This window comes from Mercenaria mercenaria, chromosome 4 (assembly GCF_021730395.1).
Source record: "Mercenaria mercenaria strain notata chromosome 4, MADL_Memer_1, whole genome shotgun sequence".
NCBI classification, from domain to species: domain Eukaryota; kingdom Metazoa; phylum Mollusca; class Bivalvia; order Venerida; family Veneridae; genus Mercenaria; species Mercenaria mercenaria.
Window position 1 is genome coordinate 24,975,650 of NC_069364.1, and position 22,758 is coordinate 24,998,407.

At 34.2% G+C, this 22,758-nt stretch overlaps 1 protein-coding gene across 1 annotated transcript; it reads left to right on the forward strand.

Moving 5' to 3' along the window:
* Positions 1–6,216: 6,216 nt before the first annotated feature.
* On the forward strand, positions 6,217–22,239 carry LOC128556273 (isatin hydrolase-like; the record flags this gene model as incomplete). The annotated part of the gene is made up of 4 exons (XM_053540787.1): positions 6,217–6,225; positions 10,952–11,117; positions 19,075–19,256; positions 21,006–22,239. Coding segments are annotated over 4 exons (402 nt in total), but the record flags the coding sequence as incomplete, so codon positions are not given.
* Positions 22,240–22,758: the final 519 nt, after the last annotated feature.

The window sequence follows — 22,758 nt, forward strand, 5'->3', positions numbered from 1 at the left end:
TGAAAATCCATCCATCGATGACAAAGATATGAACCGGACACGAAAATTGCGGACAGACTGACAGACCGACAGACAGACTGACAGACCGACAGACCGACAGACGGTTCAAAAACTATATGCCTCCCTTCGGGGGCATAAAAAAGGTTCACAGATCCTGACCGATCCATCACATTGTATCGGCCCTAATCTTTTTGAACCTAACTTCTTTAGTACAGCAGTCAGATTGTTTATCTTTTCAAATAAGTAGTGTAGATTTAAAAATAATTTCTAACAAAATCAGTCCTATTGTAACCCAAATTTTCCCTGCTTGTATATTGATTGGAAGTGAATTGATTGAAAGAAAGAAACTGAAAAAAAAACAGACCTCCCCAAACTCTAAATTTCTAGGTCAATCAAAGCACAACAAACACCACTTTTCAAGGTGACTTTATTGGGATCATCCTTTGTCCGTCTGTTATCATTTTTCACTGAAATGAACCTCTACCACAAAAAACTTAACCTAGCCTGATTCATAGTTCATGTGTCGAAGCCATCTAACATGTACAATCATAACCGCCTCCTCAAGAGTCCAAGCTGGGAAAAAATAAAAAAGACTCGCTCGCTCCATGTAAAATCTACCCGCCTCTGAAAAAAAAAATCAAAATTGGGACTAAAAAAATAAGATAAAAATTTCGCTCGTTCGCTCCTATATTTTTTGAAAATTTTCCGAAGAACTATTAATCAATTTGGTATGGCCTAAGAGACATAATAACAATGTTTATCTGTATCTCTGGCTGTGTTTGCTGTGCTCAATGCTTAACCACCCCGATAGCCTAGTGGTAGAGCGTCCACCGCGACTCGAGTGCGGGAAGTATGGGTTCGATCCCAGGCCGCGTCATACCAAAGACGTGAAAAATGGTACCAGTAGCTCCCTTGCTTGGCGCTTAGCATTAAAAGGGAAACTGGCCTCTTCTTTCATACCCTCGTGGCTATAGATTCCATCAGGAATGAGGTGTCGAGAGTGATTAATATAAGTTGCAGAACTTCCTTCACAATCGACCTAAAATAAATTATGCATAAACAAATGTTTATTTTACAGAGAGCCATTTTTGTTAAAATCTAGCCTGGGCCATTTAATTCTTATCTGATCTCTCCTAGATGTTAAGAAGAGACAATAACTAGTAGAGCGTATCATTTAGAAACTTCAAAAAATTAAACGAATCAGAACTTTCTATTTACCTAAGTGCAACAAACGTTGATTCACAGAATATCAACATGTTTGTGAATGAGTTTGAATTAGAAATAGAGGACGTCCTGAATAAGCACGCTCCTCTGAAACAGAAAGCTATAATTCAGAGAACACTCAAACTATGGTTCAATTAAAATTTGAAACAAAACAACAAATTAGAAATACTGGGCGTACATGGAAACGTTACGGTGAAACAGATTAGTTTGAGTCGGTATAGCAGTACGAAAGGAATACAATTTTGAAATAAAACGTTAAAAGAAAAAAAAAAACACACTCAGTGAAAAGATAGAAAACGCCAATGGTGATTCCAAGACTCTGTATGGATTAATATATATATATATATACATGTATAAAATGTCTAAAAAAGGAGCTAAGGCGACTTGTTTCACAGTTAGTGCCAGCTACTATTTTCCTCTTCTATTCGTGAATGGAATTCATTTCCATAAGCCGTACGGGATGCCGCGTCCCTGGCTGTTTTCAAAAGCAGGATCAAAGGTTTAACTAAAAACATTCCTAAATATTACTATACCGGAGATCGGGTACTTCAAATCATGCATACACGACTTAGAACACAGTGTAGTTCTCCCAAAGAAGATCTCTTTCGGAAAAAATTGTGCTAAGTCCATTTTGCAAATGCGGCGAAATTGAAGACAGCAACCACTATTTCTTTGCTTGCCAACGGTACAACACCGAACGACGAGAACTTCTCGACTGTCTCCAAATTATAAAAAGAGGGCCATGAAGACCCTGTATCGCTCACCTGACCTATTGACATAAAGATCATCAAGATTAACATTCTGACCAAGTTTCATTAAGATATGGTCATATATAAGCCTCTAAAGTGTTAACTAGCTTTTCCTTTGATTTGACCCGGTGACCTAGTTTTTGACCCCACATGACCCAGATTCGAACTTGACCTAAAATCATCAAGATTAACATTCTGACCAAGTTTCATGAAGATAAGTCATAAATGTGGCCTCTAGAGTGTTAACAAGCTTTTCCTTTGATTTGACCTAGTGACCTAGATTTTGACCCCCAGCTGACCCAGATTTAAACATGACCTATAGATCATCAAGATTAACATTCTGACCAAGTTTCATTAAGATATGGTCATAAATGTGGCCTCTACAGTGTTAACTAGCTTTTCCTTTGATTTGACCCGGTGACCTAGTTTTTGACCGCACAGGACCCAGATTCGAACTTGACCTAAAATCATCAAGATTAACATTCTGACCAAGTTTCATGAAGATAAGTCATAAATGTGGCCTCTAGAGTGTTAACAAGCTTTTCCTTTGATTTGACCTAGTGACCTAGATTTTGACCCCCAGCTGACCCAGATTTAAACATGACCTATAGATCATCAAGATTAACATTCTGACCAAGTTTCATTAAGATATGGTCATAAATGTGGCCTCTACAGTGTTAACTAGCTTTTCCTTTGATTTGACCTGGTGACCTAGTTTTTGATTCTACATGACCCAGATTCAAACTGGACCTTGGGATCATCAAGATTAACATCCCGACGAAGTTTCATGAATATACAGTCATAAATGTGGCCTCTACAGTATAAAGAAGCTCTTCCTTTGATTTGCCCTGGTGACCTAGTTTTTAATCGCAGATAACCCAATATCAAACTCATTTAATATTTTATTGAGAGTAACATTCTGACCAAGTTTCATTAGGATTAAGCCAAAATTGTGACCTCTAAAGTGTTAACAAGCTTTTCCTTTGATTTGACCTGGTGACCTAGTTTTTGACCCCAGACAACCCAATATCGAACTCGTCCAAGATTTTATTAAGGGTAACATTCTGACAAAGTTCCACTGATTGGGCCAAAATTGTGACCTCTAGAGTGTTAACAGTCAAATTGTTGACGACGACGGACGGACGACGGACGACGGACACAGGGCGATCACAAAGCTCACCTTGAGCACTTCGTGCCCAGTTGAGCTAAAACCTGTCTCATTCTACACCTATACCTAGAATTTTCAAAATTGTGACTTGCGTAGGAATTCTCTGATGGACGACTACCATGTTAAACGTTATCTACTAGGTACCACAAGAAAGATTTGCCCGGTAGTCACATTTGAGAGGCCCTTTGTAGTGAAATAAACGAGGTCAAAGGTCATTCAATGCATATTTTCATGTGTGTCACATAAAATACCTTGTATCTTGGTCATTTATTGGTGTAAAATAACAACAATGGTATCAAAATGAAGCCAAGGCTTTGTACATTTATTTACAAACACTTAATCAATTATTTTCTCATTTACATACTTCTGAATATTCATGAAAAGTTAAAAAATGGGCAGATAATTCGATAAAATGTTATTTTCAAATAATACAAAGATCAAATCTTTACTGTTTGTGTGTATAAAAGGACAAAAATAAGCAATATAATATTACATTTGAAACATTACTTTATATAAATATATATCTGTTTGTAGCATTATTTATTGTTTGTAAGAGTAAATACTGTCAAAAGTGGGTGGGTCATATTAATCATAGAAAAAAACAAATATTAAAAAAACTGACAATACTAACATTTCTCAAATATAAACCATATTTTGAGATAGTAAGATATTTTGATTTTGGAATAATGTTCTTCTTAAATATTATTTCAGAGTTTTTCAGCTCATCTGCATACTCATGAATATTAATTGAAATGTATCAAATATTCATTTAAAACGTTCATTTAGTACACATATATCTGTTCTTAACCATTGATAAAAATCTTATCAGTTTTATAAATGTCCTAGTGAAGCTTGTTAATATTTCATGCATTAAGAATATGTCTAATAATTAGTATTTAACATAAATTTTATACAAATACTGCACAACGTAGTTTACACAGTTCAATCTTGCTCATAGTCTTTCTTTCTATACACAAAACCATAGGACATTGTTTTAAAAAATGTCAAACGTTATTGTCCTTGTGCCAGGTACATTCTAAAGTTGGTAAATAGCCTCGCATGCACATTCAAACATGCAAACCTGGTTTGATCGGTAGCATTTGCACATTGAACTTCCACATTCCGTCTTGCAATCCACTTTAGTATATAATATGTTACATTGGGTATAATAGGAATACAGTCATACATATCACCCGTGGTACCCTTTGTATGCATGCAAACTTAGATCCATTATTTTACGCTATCGGTGCAAAGTTGTGAAGCGTAATTAGTATATGTATAACTGGCATATATATATGGCTATGATGGTCTGTCTGTATACACAGGATACACATGTAGTCAGTCTGTATAACCCAGATACCCAAAATGTCCTGCATCTGTATCTAAGGTACCGATAGTTGCCTCATTTTATGCCACGATCATTCAAAGTGTATCTGTATGTATCGCTAACCTGACCTGTATGTATATCCATATTACCCAGAGTGACCTGTCTACCTTGGATACATTGTCGGTCTTTTTGTATATCAAGGATATCCGGATTGGCATACATATATAGCCCAGATAGCCTGTATGTATGCAATGGATACCACGAGAAGCCTGTTTGTACACCTAGGATACCCATAGTTTTCTGTATATATAACCAGGAAGACCTATATACCAAGTATACCCAGAGTGGTCTTTATGTATTGCAAGTTTACAAATAGTGGTACCCTGCAAGATCCAATAGTGGCCTGTATTTATAGCTTGAAGAAGACCTGATAGTATACCAAGGATACCCAGATAGAACTGCCTTTATACCTTGGGTACACCGGTGGCATGTATTTATACCTAAGATATTCATAGTGGTCACAGGCATTAAGTAAAAGGTCAGGATTTTTGTATACCTAGGATACTAAAGTGGCCTACCTAGGATGCACTCAGGTGACCTGTCTATATACCAAGCAAACTCAACGTATATACTGGCCTAGTGTATAGCAACGATGGTCTACCTGTATACCCAGTTTTTTTTTTACCCAGAAAGGCTTATTATGTAAAACCGGGATATCCATAATGGCCAGTATATATGGCCATGATGACATGTTTGTATATCCAGGCTACACAAAGTGGCATGGCTTTATACCGTGGATACATAGTTAACCTGTCTGTATTCCAATGCCATTCAAAGTGACCTGAATGTATAGACGTGATGGCATGTCTATATACCCAAGATACCCAAAATGGTGTGTATGTAAATCGAAGTTACCCTTAGTAGCCTTTATATACAACTGTAAAGCCAGGACGACATGCCTGTATATCCAGATTATCCAGAGTTTCAATGAAACTCGGTTGGCCCTTCTGTATGTTCAGAATGCCCAGAATTGCCTGTCTGTGTATTCAGTATGCCAGTATTTGTCAGTATGTATACACATGTCTGTATACCCTCGATACCGATAGTGGCATCAATATTTATCTCGGATGGCGTGTCTGATACCAAAAATGGCCTGACTTTATATCACTTATACACACAGTGGCCTGTATGAAAAGCCAAGTTTGCCTGCCGATATGCCAAAGATATACATATATATTTGCCTTTTTTATACCACTAGATACATTTAGTGCCCAGTCGTTATACTAAGTATACTATTGATACCAATTTAGGCTATCCTAATTTTAGACCAAATATATGTTTTAAATAGTATATTTTTGATTATCCGTCAAAATACTGCAAAACCTATGATGGCGATATAAACAGTTGCGTTTATCAAGAAAATGAGTATCCCACATATCATTTGTTACCTTTCTGTTTTTCAAATCACGAAAATTTTATCTAAAACAATAATTATTGTACAGCTGTACTACATGCCAATTTTTATCGTAATTTTGTTAATATAACTTAATATGCAAATGAGCTAATGAGCTAATTTGCATATACTGATTTTATTTCATAATTTCATACATTGGCTTCAATTAAATACTATTTCTGCTCACTTATTTCATCAAAATGGCAAAGATATGATGCCATATAAGTGAAATTAGTAAATACACTTAATGACCTTTGACCTAATTTCTTGACCTTAATTTGACCTTAGAATTGTGACTACCGGCATCAATGAACTACTTGTATCATGTACTTCACATATAACACATAAAACTTTCATCTTCACGAAATACCTACGTAGGTGTTTTCCAGCCACATATATGAAAATAACTGGTAAACTAGGATATGGCATAAACAATTCTATCTTCAAGTTAATCGAAGAATACATCAAGAAAACAAAACGATTCACTGAGTAATCAAATCATGCCATTCTGTTCATTCAATTTTACTACACACGTTTCAAAAACAATAGCAAATGTCATTTCTAAATGAGTCATTAAACTACACTGAAATAAACACAAATCGATTGCACACCTACTTCTTTACCAGTTAGAATGTGACCATCTCCTCTCCTTTTACTGACTGATTAAAATAATCATTTCTGTTACAATAATTTGTACGGCTCGCTCTTCCTTTAAACTTATCATAAAATATACTCATATTTATTTATGTCTGATTTTTCTAATATATATCTTTAACTATATTCAAATATTTATTAGAAAAGAACATCAGCTACAATATTTGAATTATTTTTGTAAGGGTTACTCCATTTGTTATTCCCGTCGTACAAACGAACACGCACATATAATATACAAAGTTGATTGTCAGGCCGCGAAGTGGAAAAGTGGGTCTTTTGCACCCAACTATTTTTTACCATTTCTCCAACGGTCCAGGGGGGTTACCCCTATAAAACTAGCCTAATGTGTTAGGAAACGATAAGTGGGTCTCTTTGATTATAACTGATTGGTGGGTCAAAATTGTATATAAAATTTATATATGGACTCATTATTTAACCAAATATAAGTGTATATATATGAGCCGCGCCATGAGAAAACCAACATAGTGGCTTTGCATCCGCGCAGTCTGGTCAGGATCCATGCTGTTCGCTTTCAAAGCCTATTGCAATTAAAGAAACCATTTGCGAACAACATGGATCCTGATCCTGGTCTGGATCCATGCTAGTTGCAAACCCACTATGTTGGTTTTCTCATGGCACGGCCCATATATTCCTTTTTGTTGATAGAAATCTTTCAAATATTCAAGTTTTAAAATAATACTCCTCTGAGATCATGTGTCTTTTAATTATGATTTGTTTGATCGCTGAAACGGAAGAAAATTTGCAAGCAATGTTAAACGTACTCTATTCTTGATGTAAGAAATGGCGTGTGCTTATAAATACTGATTAAAGCAAATGTATGTATTTTAGAAAGCACCGTACTGTACAGACTAACTATGCATTTCATGTAGGTAAAAATACCCTTAAAATTGCTGATCGATACAAGTACCTTGGAGTTATTCTTCACGATAAAAGAGACTTTTCATTTCACTGTGAGGCTCTTACCAAGGGTGCGGGCCGTGCTTTTGGAAAGATAATCTCAAAAAATATACAAGTATAAAGATTTTGGGTATAAAGCATTTAATAAACTATCTGATGCATGTGTTGTGCTAGTTTTAGATTACTGTGTCTCGATATGGGGCTACAAATACTACCAATCATTAGACAATTTACAATACCGCGCTATACGATATTATCTTGGGGTGCATAAATTTGCACCAAAACTCGCAATCACTGGAGATACATGATGGCTCCCAAGTAACTATCGCCGCTGGATATCGATTTTGAGGTTTTGGAATCGATTAGTATTATTTGATAACAATACACTTACTAAACGTGTCTTTAACATGGATTACAGCAAATGTAAGAATAATTGGTGTAGTGACTTAAAAACAGTTATGTCAAAATTGAACTTGATAGAACATTTTGAAACACATAGACACCGCAATGGCAAAGGTAGTTGTTTATTACACTTATATTTGGAAAGCGGATGATATGAAAGTGTCTAAATTACGAACTTATGTAACCTTCAAAGATACTTTTAGAACAGAATAACATGTGTATTTAAATATGAGTAAACATGACCGATCATTGTTATCCCAGTTCAGATGTGGTATCCTACCGTTAAGAGTAGAAACAGGCCGATATATTGGCGAGCCACCAGAGCAAAGACTATGTACGTTTTGCAATAAGCAGCAAATTGAAGACGAGATGCACTTTCTAATTCAGTGTCTATTTTACAATGAAATCAGAGTAGATACTTTCAGTGATCGATTGTCTAATATACAGTTTACAAACATGAACAATACTGATTAACTGAAATATATTGTCAATAACTTTCCAAGAAAAATAGCTAAATATCTCGTGAATGCAGTTTACAAACATGAACAATATTGATCAATTGAAACATATTGTCGAAAACTTTCCAAGAAAAAAAAAGCTAAATATTTCGTGAATGCCTATTTATTAAGAAGAAATGAGCCGTGCCATGGGAAAACCAACATAGTGGGTATGCGACCAGCATGGATCCAGACCAGCCTGCGCATCCGCGCAGTCTGGTCAGGCTCCATGCTGTTCGCTTTTAAAGCCTATTGGAATTGGAGAAACTGTTAGCGAACAGCATGGATCCTGACCAGACTGCGCGGATGCGCAGGCTGGTCTGGATCCATGCTGGTCGCAAAGCCACTATGTTGGTTTTCCCATGGCACGGCTCAAATACAGTTATCATCATTGAATAAATACCTATTCATATTCAAACTTTATAGTTAACAACTCTTGACTTATATTTATGAGTTGATGTGTAAACTTGAGCAGATTTCAATTTGTACATATAATTTCATGTGATATAATATTGTAATGTTTGTATACTAGGTGACTTACAGGTCCATCGGGTCGGGTGTTGTGTTAAATTGATTAGTTTTAATATGTTTGGTGAAACGTTTAACACATGTCACTTTAATACTCACTTTACTTTAATTCACTTCACTTCACTTCACACTTCACTTCACTTCACTTCACTTCACTTCACACTTCACTTCACTTACTTCACTTCACTTCACACTTCGCTTCACTTACTTCACTTCACACTTCACTTAACTTCACTTCACTTCACACTTCACTTCACTTCACACTTCACTTCACTTCACTTCACTTCACACTTCACTTCACACTTCACTTCACTTCACACTTCACTTCACTTCACTTCACTTACTTACTATCTAACTTACTTACTTACTCAAATTGATACTCATGTTTTCAATGTATACTGAGAAATTGAAAAGAAATTTGGTGACACTTTTAGGCAGAATACTGCCTGCTTGCAGAAACTGTAAATTTTACATAAAAAGAACATGGCCTCAACAAAAGATGTTTTCTGTCTTTCGTCTTGATTTTCATTTTAACCATTTTTGACCAGTCTTAGTACCATATTAAAATGAATTATATCGAAAAAGATGGTAAATACTAATACATTGAATCACGTTTGTTTAAATAATTCATTTTAATCAATTGTGATGCTATCCTTTTTAGAAGATGGGAGGGAATAAATTCTATAATTTGGCGAAAGAATTAACCGTAACTTTTCTTTTTAGATTATCATCACACCATGGTACTGAATTACTGGTTGCTGCTGTGTACCACTCTCCAGTTCATCCAAGCCCGCAAGGTTGTTGACTTAACGCATACCTTTGATAAAGATGCCCCCAAATATCCATTAGTCTGGCTTAATTATGAAAATTTCACATACTTTCAAATGGACATCTTGGCTGCGCAATATTTTGATGAAATGTGGTGAGTTCGAATTATAATAAATATTACAAATTGGAGAGTTGTTTTGCGTGCAACTTAATTAAATGTCTCGAACCAAGTTATAATGTAAGAAATTGTGAAACGTACTTCAGATATCATTTGAGCCATGCCATGAGAAAACCAACACAGTGGCTTTGCGACCAGCATGGATCCAGACCACCCTGCACATCCGTGCAGTCTGGTCAGGATCCATGCTGTTCGCTTTCATAGTCTACTCCAATTAGAGAAACCGTTTTAAAAGCGAACAGCATGGACCCTGACCAGACAGCGCGGATGCGCAGGCTGGTCTGGATCCATACTGGTCGCAAAGCCACTATGTTGGTTTTCTCATGGCACGGCTCATTTCATAAAAAGTTAGAATTGATATGCATTCAAAACAAAATAGAACCAAGAAATACTTCTTACACATGAAATGAAATAATTCGATAAATTAAAGTTATTTTATCTACAGTTAATGGGGATGACACGAAAACGATAATCACATTTTAGATAGGAATTCTTTAATTGATTCTGTGGGTAGACCTAGAAAAGTAAATGCGTTTGATTTATGCATCTCTTAGATAATAAGTTCTATGGTTGAAATACCTTTTTAAAAGTATCAAATTTTCTTTAACTGATCCAAAAAAAAAAGTAAAAATTATTATTGATGTTATAATGAAAACGATAATCACATTTTAGATAGGAACTCTATAATTGATTCTGTGGGTAGACCTAGAAAAGTAAATGCGTTTAATTTATGCATCTCTTAGATAATAAGTTCTATGGTTGAAATACCTTTTTAAAAGTATCAAATTTTCTTTAACTGATCCAAAAAAAGTAAAAATTATTATTGATGTTATAATGAAAACGATAATCACATTTTAGATAGGAATTCTATAATTGATTCTGTGGGTAGACCTAGAAAAGTAAATGCGTTTGATTTATGCATCTCTTAGATAATAAGTTCTATGGTTGAAATACCTTTTTAAAAGTATCAAATTTTCTTTAACTGATCCAAAAAAAGTAAAAAATATTATTGATGTTATAATGAAATATTAATGTAAATATCATTTTCATTTCTAAGGCTAGCATTCAATAAGATTGAATACTACGAACACCAAGGTACACACATAGACGCCCCGAACCATTTCGGCAATGGTCGGCAGGCACTTGATGAGATTCCGCCTGAAAGGCTAATTGGTCCTGGAGTAGTAATAGACATTCGCAACAAGGTCAAGAATAACCCTGATTATGCAGTAACTGTACAAGATATTCTTGGTATGTATTGGTGTTTTGTTGTTGTTGTTGTTTTTATTTATGGCTTTTGTATTTATCATGCCCTGTAACAGTAAATGTTTTGTAAGGTCAAATCTATGGTGATAATGCTGTTACTGTCATTATTAGATAAATTATGTAATTTGTGCCCTATTTAAACAGACCACATAGAATACACGTGCAATGCTGTAGAATAAAAATCATAAATGATTGTGTAATGTTGACTTTTCTGATTCTATCCAAAACAATTTTGCATATACCTTCTTTATGACCAGTGCAAGCTCTAAAGAGCAACACTCTATTGTTCGAAAGCTACAAAAGGTAACAAAGAACCGAAAACAGCAAAAAGTCCAGGTCAGGTGAGCGATGTTTACCATTCAACGCAGTCGCAGCATAACGGTACAGTAAGTGATATATCGTATTACCAGCTTTTGACGTCTGACAATAACGTTTTCGCTGATCAGTGTAACGGAATTATGTACAATTCAAGTCAATCAGAGCAACTACCTTTATCTCAAGTACCACAGCCTTCAATGATGTTCCATAATCCTATACAAAATCAGAACTTTTCAAGCGCTCCTAGTTATACTATAATACCCAACGGTGCACAGGGACAGTCCTGCGGAATGACACAAAATAGCAATATGACTGGAAATAATAAAGTGCTACAGTCACCAAATGGTAATAATCACGTAGGGAATACACAAGGAGGCCAATCTAATATAACCAATTCAGACCTGATGCAATTCCTGACATCAAAATTTGACCAAGTTAATAAACGACTTGACAAATTAGAATCATTGGAGAAAAAAGTTCTAGAAGTAGATAATAAACTTAACAAGCTATGGTCAGATATAGACTACAGGGTATCAAAAAACACAGACCGTATCGATCTGGTAGATGGGAGAGTTGACCTCATAGATTTTGATACTGAGAAGACCAGAGAAGAGCTGAAAACCTTAAAAAATCAAAACAGCCAGTTGAAAGAAACAATTAACAACATGGAATCAAAGTCCATGATGAGAAATTTGATAATTGGCGGTATCACAGAGGAATCGGATGAAACGCAAGTAAAAACAGAAGAGTTAGTAAGAACTTTCCTCACAGATAATATGGATATTCCAAAGGAGAAAGAGGCAACTATAAAGTTCGAAAACGTGAGAAGAGTGGGGCAGAAAAAAATTAATAAACCCAGGAATATTGTGGCAATTTTCAAAGAGCTTGAAGACAAAAATTATGTCAAATCCTTAAGAGAAAAACTAAGAAAAGACTCTGGTTATTACATACATGATCAGTTTCCGCCGGAAGTAGTCGCACAACGAAAACGGCTAATTCCTATATTAGTCGCGGCAAGAAAAGACAAAAAAGACGCGTACATTAAATATAATAGACTGATAGTAGATGGAAAAGTGTACACGGACGGGGAGTATGGTAAAGTTGAATAGGATAGACAGGAGGGTGACATACAAATATGTATATGGAATTGTAACGGCTTAACGACTAAAAAGCTCGAAGATGAAAATTTTGCGCAGTTATTAGCTCAGTATGAAATAATCATATTGCTAGAAACATGGACACATAAATCAAGTAAGATAGACATGCACGGGTATATTTGTAAGAATTTGTATAGAAAGTTTCAAAATAGAAATGCTAAACGAAACAGCGGCGGCATTGTTGTTTACTACAAAGAACGCTTACAGGAGGGTATCAAAATTGTAAAAAATCAGTATGATACAATTGTGTGGATAAAATTAGATAAAGATTTTTTCGGATACACACATGATAAATACTTATGCGGGGCTTATATATGGGGCGAAAGCTCACCGGCATACAATGTGGCAAATGTAAACCTATTTGAAATATTACAAGATGATATAAATGAATTTCAGAATATTGGCAGGGTCTATGTTGCAGGCGATTTTAACGGAAGGACAGGTTTAAAGCCAGATTTTATTCCAAATGATAAAACGCACGACGGAATAGATGCTGTAAACTACAGTCCTGATGTACCACTGAAAAGATTTTCAGCTGATAAAGTCAGTAACTCGCAAGGATTACAATTAATAGACCTTTGTAAGGCAACGGAATTACGAATATGCAATGGGAGACTTGATAACACGGACCAATATACTTTCTATAGCGAAGCAGGATGCAGTGTTATAGATTATTTACTCGCAAAAAGTGACGATTTTACATCAATAACATCGTTTCAAGTGCTTGATTTCAACATGTTCTCAGATCACGCACAAATTTGTTTTTCTATTACGGGTGAAAGATCAATTGTACAATCACGGGATATTAATGAGCACGTGACCTATATACGCTGGGACAGTGAAAAGAGAGATCAATTTCGGCCATCTATCATTTCAAAATTGCCCGATTTTAACGAGGTATTAACAGACAGTAGCAACAATAAAGAGTCGGTGGATAAATGTGTTAACGGTTTTATCGGGATTATTAACTCAGTAACTCAGCCCTTATTTACAAAATATTTTACAAATTCTGACCAGACAGGATTTATACATAAAAACCATCCCGTGAAAAAAGCTGAATGGTTTGATAAGGACTGTTATGAGAAAAAGCTACTTTATACAAATGCACTGACGAACTTTAACTTAGTAAAAAGTGCTGAAAACAGGTTATCTTTATGTAGATATAGAAGAGAATACAAACAATTATTAATACGTAAGAAACGTGTGTACACACGTGCCAAAATGGAGATTGAAAATCTAAAATTTAAAAAACCCAAAGAATTTTGGAAATATTTTTCTAAGACAAAGATGAAAAAAGGACAAAATATAAATGTAAACAATTTTTATGAATATTTCAAAAAGTTAGTAGACGAACTGAATGTACGCACTTGCGATGAAGCTAAGAATTTTTGCGAAAGGAATTTAGAGTCAACAGATCCTATTTTTGTTGAACTAGACCGTCAGATAAGTAGCAAAGAAATAGAAACAGCTTTGAAATCACTGAAACGTAATAAAGCTTGCTCAACTGATGACCTTATAAACGAATTTTTCATAGAATCTAGCGACATTTTGATTGGTCATTTAACAGACTTGTTTAATTTGATTTTTGACAGTGGTTACTTTCCAGAAAAATGGATGGAAGGCTTAATTATCCCCCTGTATAAGAAAGGCGACGAAAATGATACAAACAATTATCGAGGAATAACACTGATAAGCTGTTTAGCGAAATTATTTTCATCGGTAATTAATAACTGGTTAAGTGACTGGTGTAATAGACACAATATCATATCAGATGCGCAATTCGGCTTCAGGAAAGGGTATTCTACAGTTGATGCTATTTTCTGCTTAAATAACTTAATACAAAATATGCTTAATGCTGGTAAACGTTTATATGTAGCTATGGTGGATATGAAAAAAGTCTTCGATTCGATTGACAGAAAGGCATTATGGTACAAACTTTATAAAACAGGCATTTCAGGAAAAATTCTGAAAATAATCAGATCTATGTATGAATTGGTAAGATGTAAAGTTAAACATTGTTCAGAATTGTCAGACTTTATCAATGTAGCGGTCGGATTGAAGCAGGGAGATATATGTTCGCCTTTGTTCTATTCTCTATTTATAGAAGACTTAGAATTATATTTACAAACTAGTCCTAACTCAGGTTTTAATATTAATGAAGTGATGTTAATATTGTTGATGTACGCCGATGATATGGCACTATTAGCAGAGACTCCGGAAGACCTACAGTGTAGTTTGAACTCTTTGAAAGAATATTGCGATAAATGGGGATTAACGGTTAATGAAGAAAAAACTAAAGTTATGGTGTTTAAAAAACGAGGCCGTATAAAAGAAAACGAGAAATGGTTTTATAATAATACACCTTTAGAAATGGTAGAAGAGTTTAACTATTTAGGAGTCGTGTTTAGCTCTTCAGGAACTTTCAGTGTCAACCAGAATATGCTCGCCGGTAAGGGTTTAAAAGCAATGAACATATTATTATATAATTTGAAATACTTTGATCTGAATCCGAAAATATGTTGTCAATTGTTTGATGCATTTGTTGGGGCTGTTTTGAATTATGCATGTGAAATATGGGGCAATACCAAGTCGAAAGAGTTAGAACGCCTGCATTTGAAATTTTGTAAAAGACTGTTAAATGTAAAAATGTCTGCTAGTAATGCAAGTATATATGGTGAATTAGGCAGATATCCATTGTATATAAACAGGTATATCAGAGTAATCAAATATTGGATAAAAGTAATCAACTCAGATAATTGTATTATAAAGTCATTATATTCAGAGGCTTTAAAAGACTGTAATAATGAGAAAAGAAATTGGGCATATAATGTTAATTCATTGTTATACAGACATGGTTACGGATATGTGTGGGATAATCCTTCAGCAATAAATCAAAAGCGATTCCCTGCTATATTTAAACAAAGACTAATTGATATGTTCAGACAAGAGTGGCATGAGAACCTACAAAATAATAGAACATTATCGCTATACAAACACTTGAAGAAAGATTTTATGTATGAAAGTTATTTAAATTCAATGAACAGTAAATATTACAGAAGTTTACTAACAAGACTTAGAACATCGACACATACGCTTAGAATAGAAACAGGCAGATATGGTAGAAACAGGATAGAGAGAAATGAAAGACTATGCTTAATATGTGACAATAGAAGCTCTGACATAGAAGATGAATACCACTTTGTTTTAATATGTACAAAATCCAGCGCATTAAGAAAACGTTATATTGCAAAGAGATATAGAAGAAATCCTAGTATGTGGAAATTTATTGAACTACTGAACTCAACAGATAGAAAAACTTTAAATAACTTAGCAGCCTTTATCAAAAATGCCATAAATATACGATCTGCCACTATTAACAATATCTTGTGATTATGAGATAGAAATATGTTTACTGTTTTATTTTAGTACATATTATATATTTTGGTACTTCTATAAAAAATGTTTTATGAAAATGTATTATGCTATGTGCATTGATGTAGCCAACAATATTATTTTGATATTATTTTTGTTCATCCTCAATACTGTACTTTATAACACTATACCTTCAGAACGTTATATGATATTATGTATATATGTTTTTTTGACCTTGTATTAGATTGTAATAGATTTATGGACGAGGAACCATAATGGCTCAAGTCCTTAATTAGTGAAATAAACTATTCTTCTTCTTCTTCTTCTTCTCTATGTGAGAAACTATATTTACCGTAATGTAGATGTTGATATTCTAGAGAGGTAAAAATTATAGTATTTTTCAGCTGAGAGAAAATTTGATGATGTTGTTAAAGAGAGGTTTTAACTTAAGAGAGGGCCGCTCCGGAGAGGTTGTACTCTATTGTAAAATACTGTACTGTATTTCATATCTTTTCATTGGCTTTTTGAAATCACTTTTCCCTTCAAAGACATGATGGTCTAAGAGTCATTATAAACGTTACATTTAAGCTAGTCATATACATAGAATACTTTTCATCGTTATCCTTCGTAATTTTGCGTATATCTCTAAACAGGAGCGGGAAGTAATATACTCTGACTTTCTATAAAATCCATATTGATCAAAAGTCTTATATATTTAAAAGTGTAAAGTTGCTCAATCAACCTGACATAACTTGAAAAGTATTAAAGGATGTATTTTCCGTAAAATTAATCATGATAAATATTGTATATTTCTTTTTTAAAAGATAAAATAGTGTAAAATATACTATTTTTCAAATTGAAATGTTTGATATCATGTCTGAATAACTTTGATATTCAAATACACAGTTTCGTCTTCTATCAAATATTAAATCTCTTAATGTTTGAGTGACTTTCCAATGATTAATGTTCCCTGTGCAATGACAAACGTACTGTGAAAGTATTTTAAGTCCCTACCTAGAAATCCCTTGGCTCACTGCCAAAATCTTAGGCTTATCAAGGAACAAGAGCTGTACAATATAAATCATGGCGACGACTTTTGCATCTGTGTGTCTAGGCTCAACAATATAAAATATATATATTAAGTTTTATATGTGTGTATGAAAATTTTTGATAGCAATTAAGTCGATCTGTTATACAGACTGGTTTAATGTTAACTACATTCAGATCGAGACAGAGGGTTTCTGTGGTCCAGTGGTTATCGTCGCTGACGTTAAATTACTTGCCCCTAACCGATGATGTTGCCTCACTTGGGGCGTTAATCAATGTTTCATGTAAGGAAGCTATCAAGCCATACAGCCATCGGTGGTTCTATCCAGATAATCGCTCTCGACGAAATAATGAATGCACGGAGGGGCACTTTTTGGTCTTCGTCTACCATCAACGCTGGAAAATCGCCATATGGCATGTAATTGGGGCGCTGCTATGTTAAACCCAATTAAAACAATACAAAAATGCAGATCGATGCAGGAGGTTTTGTGTCACCTCCTTTTTTAGTGTTTTTTTCATAAATGATCTTTCCTTGTAATTGAAATCTCTTGGAATTGGAACTGACTGTTATCCTGAAAAATGTGTATTTTTATGTATGCAAATTATATTGTACTTATTTCAAAAATAAAAATAAATTTCAAACTTTATTAGAAGTTGTAAATGACTGATATAATACATCTGACATAAAATCTAGTCTAATTAAATGTAGTGTTATAAACATAAGAAGACATTGTACACTCGTCTGTAAACCAGCCTATGTCAACAGATAATTTTTATCAGTAGTTACTATGTCAGACTATCTACAACTAATGTTTCCAGACTAAATTATCGCATGGCACTGGGGGTAGAAAATAAAGCAGTTCCTCATGTAGGGGTTAGGATCTCCTACGTAGGACTTAGTATCTCCTGCGTAGGACTTAGTATCTTCTGCGTAGGACAAAGTAGGTACTTAGTCCTACGTAGGAGACAATATGTCCTGCGTAGGAGATAGTTGTACGTAAGACAAGTTTAAATCTCTCTGCTGGCACCAGGACGCTTCCATAGTTTTGTGTTGGAACTGCATTGACAATATTTACTTTTTTATTCCCCTTCTGAAATATAGGTATCTACCTGTAGACAGACATGCACACCGCACACATGCGCGCAAGCGCGCACACACATACACAAACACATGCACGCACGCACGCACGCACACATACACATTTTGGTCATGTATATTCAGACACTCGTACATATACTCTTCTTCATTCACTAATACAAACAGTCCTCATTTATTTATACTGTGCAGTTATTCTGTTAGTCACACGCTACAATTAAAACCTAGATTTGGGTATATTTTAATGGGCTTAAACGCTGTCAGGAAGAAACGAGTTTTTTTCCACACTTTTCATGCCTTGTAGATAGGTTTTTGAAAATGACACATACGCTACCGTGGATGCAGTTTTGTTCTGGAAAAAAATCGTACAAATAGGTACATATTTTAATCTGTATCACATATTTGACAGGAGATAATTAAATTTAAAAGATATGTGTCTCTGAATAAAAATCTGTACAACTATTACATTGACACCAAAACATGTAAGAAAATAATACATATGATATATTTCAAGCAGTTTTATATATATTTCTTTCGCGGTGTGAGGTTCATTTGTATTTGTAAGCTGATCATCGTACGGTGCCCATAAAGTGACATGTTACACACTTTTTTTCCAATTAGGTAATGTGAGACTTTTTTTTATTTCGTTTAAACGCTGGTCTGAATCCATGCTGGTCGCAAACCCACTATGTTGGTTTTCTCATGGCGTGGCTCATATATTAAAACTTTTTTTGCATTAAAAAGGTTAATATAGTTTGTATAAGGGATCATGACTTTAGTTTATGTGTATCCTTTTATCAAAAATCAATAAAGTTTGATAGATTAGTTTTATCTGGAACAACTGGCCTTCCTGGTTTTATGATACATATACATAATTTGTTTGTTTTTGCTAAATTAATTGATATAAATTAGAGTAGCCAACTAAACAACTCACTGTATTGTTTCATTGCAGATCATGAAGATGAATATGACAGAATACCTCCTAATGCTATAGTTTCATTTAACTCCGGCTGGGCACAAAAGTATCCGAACGCAAATCTGATATTTGGGACGGAAAATACCTCCGATCCTACCACATTCCACTTTCCGGGTTGGAGTTTGGAAGCATGTAAAATGTTACTTGAGGAACGTCAGGTATATGCATAAATTAACAAATAATCAAGGCCTTCGAGTTGTTTATCGTCTGATTTACCACGGTTCAGAGTTCAGATGCGTAGGAATTGAACCACGAGGGAGTTAGCCAGTGTGAGGGGCTTGTTTCCATATTTGTTTTTTTAGCTCATCTGATTTTTGAAAAAAAAAGATGAGTTATTGTCATCACTTGATCGGTGTCTCTGATTCTCTGTAGTATTGTAAACTTTGATACATCATAGAATCATAAACTCTCTGATATATCATAGCATAATAAATTCTCTGATATATCATAGCATCTTAAACTCTCTGTTATAGTATAGGATCATAAACTCTGATTCTCTGTAGTATTGTAAACTTTGATACATCATAGCATCAAAAACTCTCTGATATAGCATAGCATCATAAACTCTCTGATATATCATAGCATCATAAACTCTGATATATCTGATATATTATAGCATCTTAAACTCTCTGATTTATCATAGCATCTTAAACTCTCTGTTATAGTATAGGATCATAAACTCTGATTCTTTGTAGTATTGTAAACTTTGATACATCATAGAATCATAAACTCTCTGATATGCTAGAGCTTGTTAAACTCGGATCTTCTGTGATTATTCAAACATCATGAAGTCTCTGATGAAGTCTGTAGCTAAAACTACAAAACTAGATTTCACAGTAGATAAGGTATGTTTAAAATACAGATGTAGGCATTCATCCTCACACACACTGTCTGTCTTTGTCAAAATATTTTTCTCTATGAATGCTAGTTTCAAAACTAGGTCATACAGTATAAAAATTAAGGTCAGTAGGTCAAATCATGGAAAAACTTATCTATGCTTTAGTGTCTTAAGAGTGTTCAAGTTGTATGATTTGTAGAAAAACATGGCTGCTAGTGTGAGGGGCTTGTTTCCATATTTGTTTTTTTAGCTCATCTGATTTTTGAAAAAAAAAGATGAGTTATTGTCATCACTTGATCGGTGTCGTGTCGGCGTTGATTGTTTTCATTCTGACATGCTCATTGATATATTTTAATAAATATTATGCTGGACTTCATTTACGCGAGGAGTAATGTATCGGACGTCATGCGGCAAATTGACGTCATAATTGACGTCTTAACTGAAAATCAAATCGAGCCATGTTAGAATACACGTTAAATATCTTAAAATATAAAAAGAAGAAGAAATATATGGACGTTAGAAAGAGTTTAGTAAAACATTAAAAAATCGGGCTATATTTACAAACTATATAGTTGTTGAATATTTCTAATAAAACGGCAGTCGTTTAGACACAAAGTGACATCCTCGTTCTTTCCTTATACACTGACATGATCATATTTAGATAATGTAAATCAAATATTCAGTTAATGTAAATCAATGAAATCATATCTTGATGGTTATACGAGTCTAAGTTTGAACCTAAAGTAGAAAGTTCTACAATTAATCACATGTAAATATTTCACAGTCGAGTAGAACTCGTTGTAAACTTTGTAATTTTCTAATTACACTAACAAATGAAAATATATATACTTATAGCATGATGTCCCTGTCAGATTGCAATATATATGTTACCTAGTTCTCGTAAAAGTGGGTCTTTAGTTTGTTTGTTTGTTTGTTTTCTTTTGTTGTTTTTGTTTTTAGTTTTGGTTAAAATATTTCATTAGATTTCATCTTTCTTTATCGAGAAAATAAGTCACTATTCATTATGATATGAAAATTCCCACCTCATTACTTTATGATATCATGTCAGGTGTCCGTGCTTGGAGTAGATACACCGTCAACAGATCCAGCCTAACCACCAATGTACCCATGCCACATGTATCTCCAGCCTAACAATGTGCCGCTACTAGAATACATGGCCAATCTAGATAGTATTCCGCCACGTGGTACAACCATTGTTCTCGGGGTTCCCAAGGTTCGAGGTGGCACTGGGGGCCGACCAGAATCTTTGCTCTCATGAACGATGACCAGGAACAAGAAATCACATCGAATTCAGCATCAAGGAATTTCATGTCTGCAATTGTCGGTTTAATATATCTAAATGTGATCACATTCTGTTAGAACGAATGTAACGATGGGTGAACAAACAGAATGGGTACGTATGTTTACCCACAATGATAGCAAGTATATAAAGCATGAAAATCTTAGTCGCAGATTCAAATATCGTTTCTGAATTACACTATGAAAAAAAACCCGTCCACCATACTCTGTGAACTAAATATTCTTAATAAATGGAAATAAAGTTATGTAGTAGGGATCATTTTAAATGAATTGTAGAGAAAAATGTCCAACCTGCAATTGTTTCTGATATATTGCACTTAGACTATCATGCTTATATATTTATTAGTTATTTTACATATTGTCCTTCCGATATTGGATGAAGTCATTTTCTTACGTAAATCCTTTGTACCCACGTAGGCCAAACATGTAAAATTTAGTAAAATCTTTGATTAAAAAATAATGTTGTAAACAGATCTTTTATATATTATTTAGTGAATAGTTGTGTAAGTATTAAACACTTAAGACGACATATGTTTTTTATTCACCGGATAACTATACATCTTTCAATATATTGACAGGCGAACCTTGAAAAAATGATTATATATTAATTATAACCGTAGCCTTGGGTGATGTATTTGGCTATAATGTATTTGCCCAAAACTTGAACAACCGTGGTGCCCAGGCTACTGTTGAAATGACTTAATTACTTAACACATACATAATAAGTATTTTCAAGAAATACCGTAACAGAATAGACATACTTTCATTTAGTACGCCCTTAAAAACGTCATGACTTCATTTTTGTGTATGCTTTGATTAAAAATAAACGAGTCCTGTAACTTTCCTTTTCAAAATTGGACACTATCAACTTCACCAAATTTATTTCTTTATCATCTGGAATATAATGACCTACTCAATTTGGAATGATTTGTTGTAAACCAAATGCATTTCTGATATGAGAGCCGTTTTTTTTTTTACTTTTTCTGAATAATAAACTGGTAATTGGAGGTAACTTTTACCTTCTAATGATTTGTTTACAGTCGTATTTATCTCCAGCTTAATTATCTCAGCTATGGACCAAACACTTCCATCTCTTTCAAAATTCTGAAATGCATTATGTTATTGCTGGAAAGCTTCAGTTTTCATATCATCACTTTGCAACACTTTGTGAGATTAATCTAAATGTAGGTTCGATATAGATAGCTTCGTTGTTCTGATTATAGTTGATGAAACGTATATATAATGTTATGAGCCATTTCATACCGTTAACAGTCATAAGGTCTTAAGACTTTAAGCCAAAATATCCGTTATTATAATGGAGTATGTGTCTTTGAAAACCTGCAAAAACATCCCTTAATTGTTTTAGATGAGTCACTTTATAATTGAAAGGAAAGGAGATTACTCAATCAATATAATTTCTTTTCAGCAAGCACCATGTTAGAGGTAATAAATTGTGCATTTCTGTATATATACTGCATGCATTTACACGGATATGCACCTAA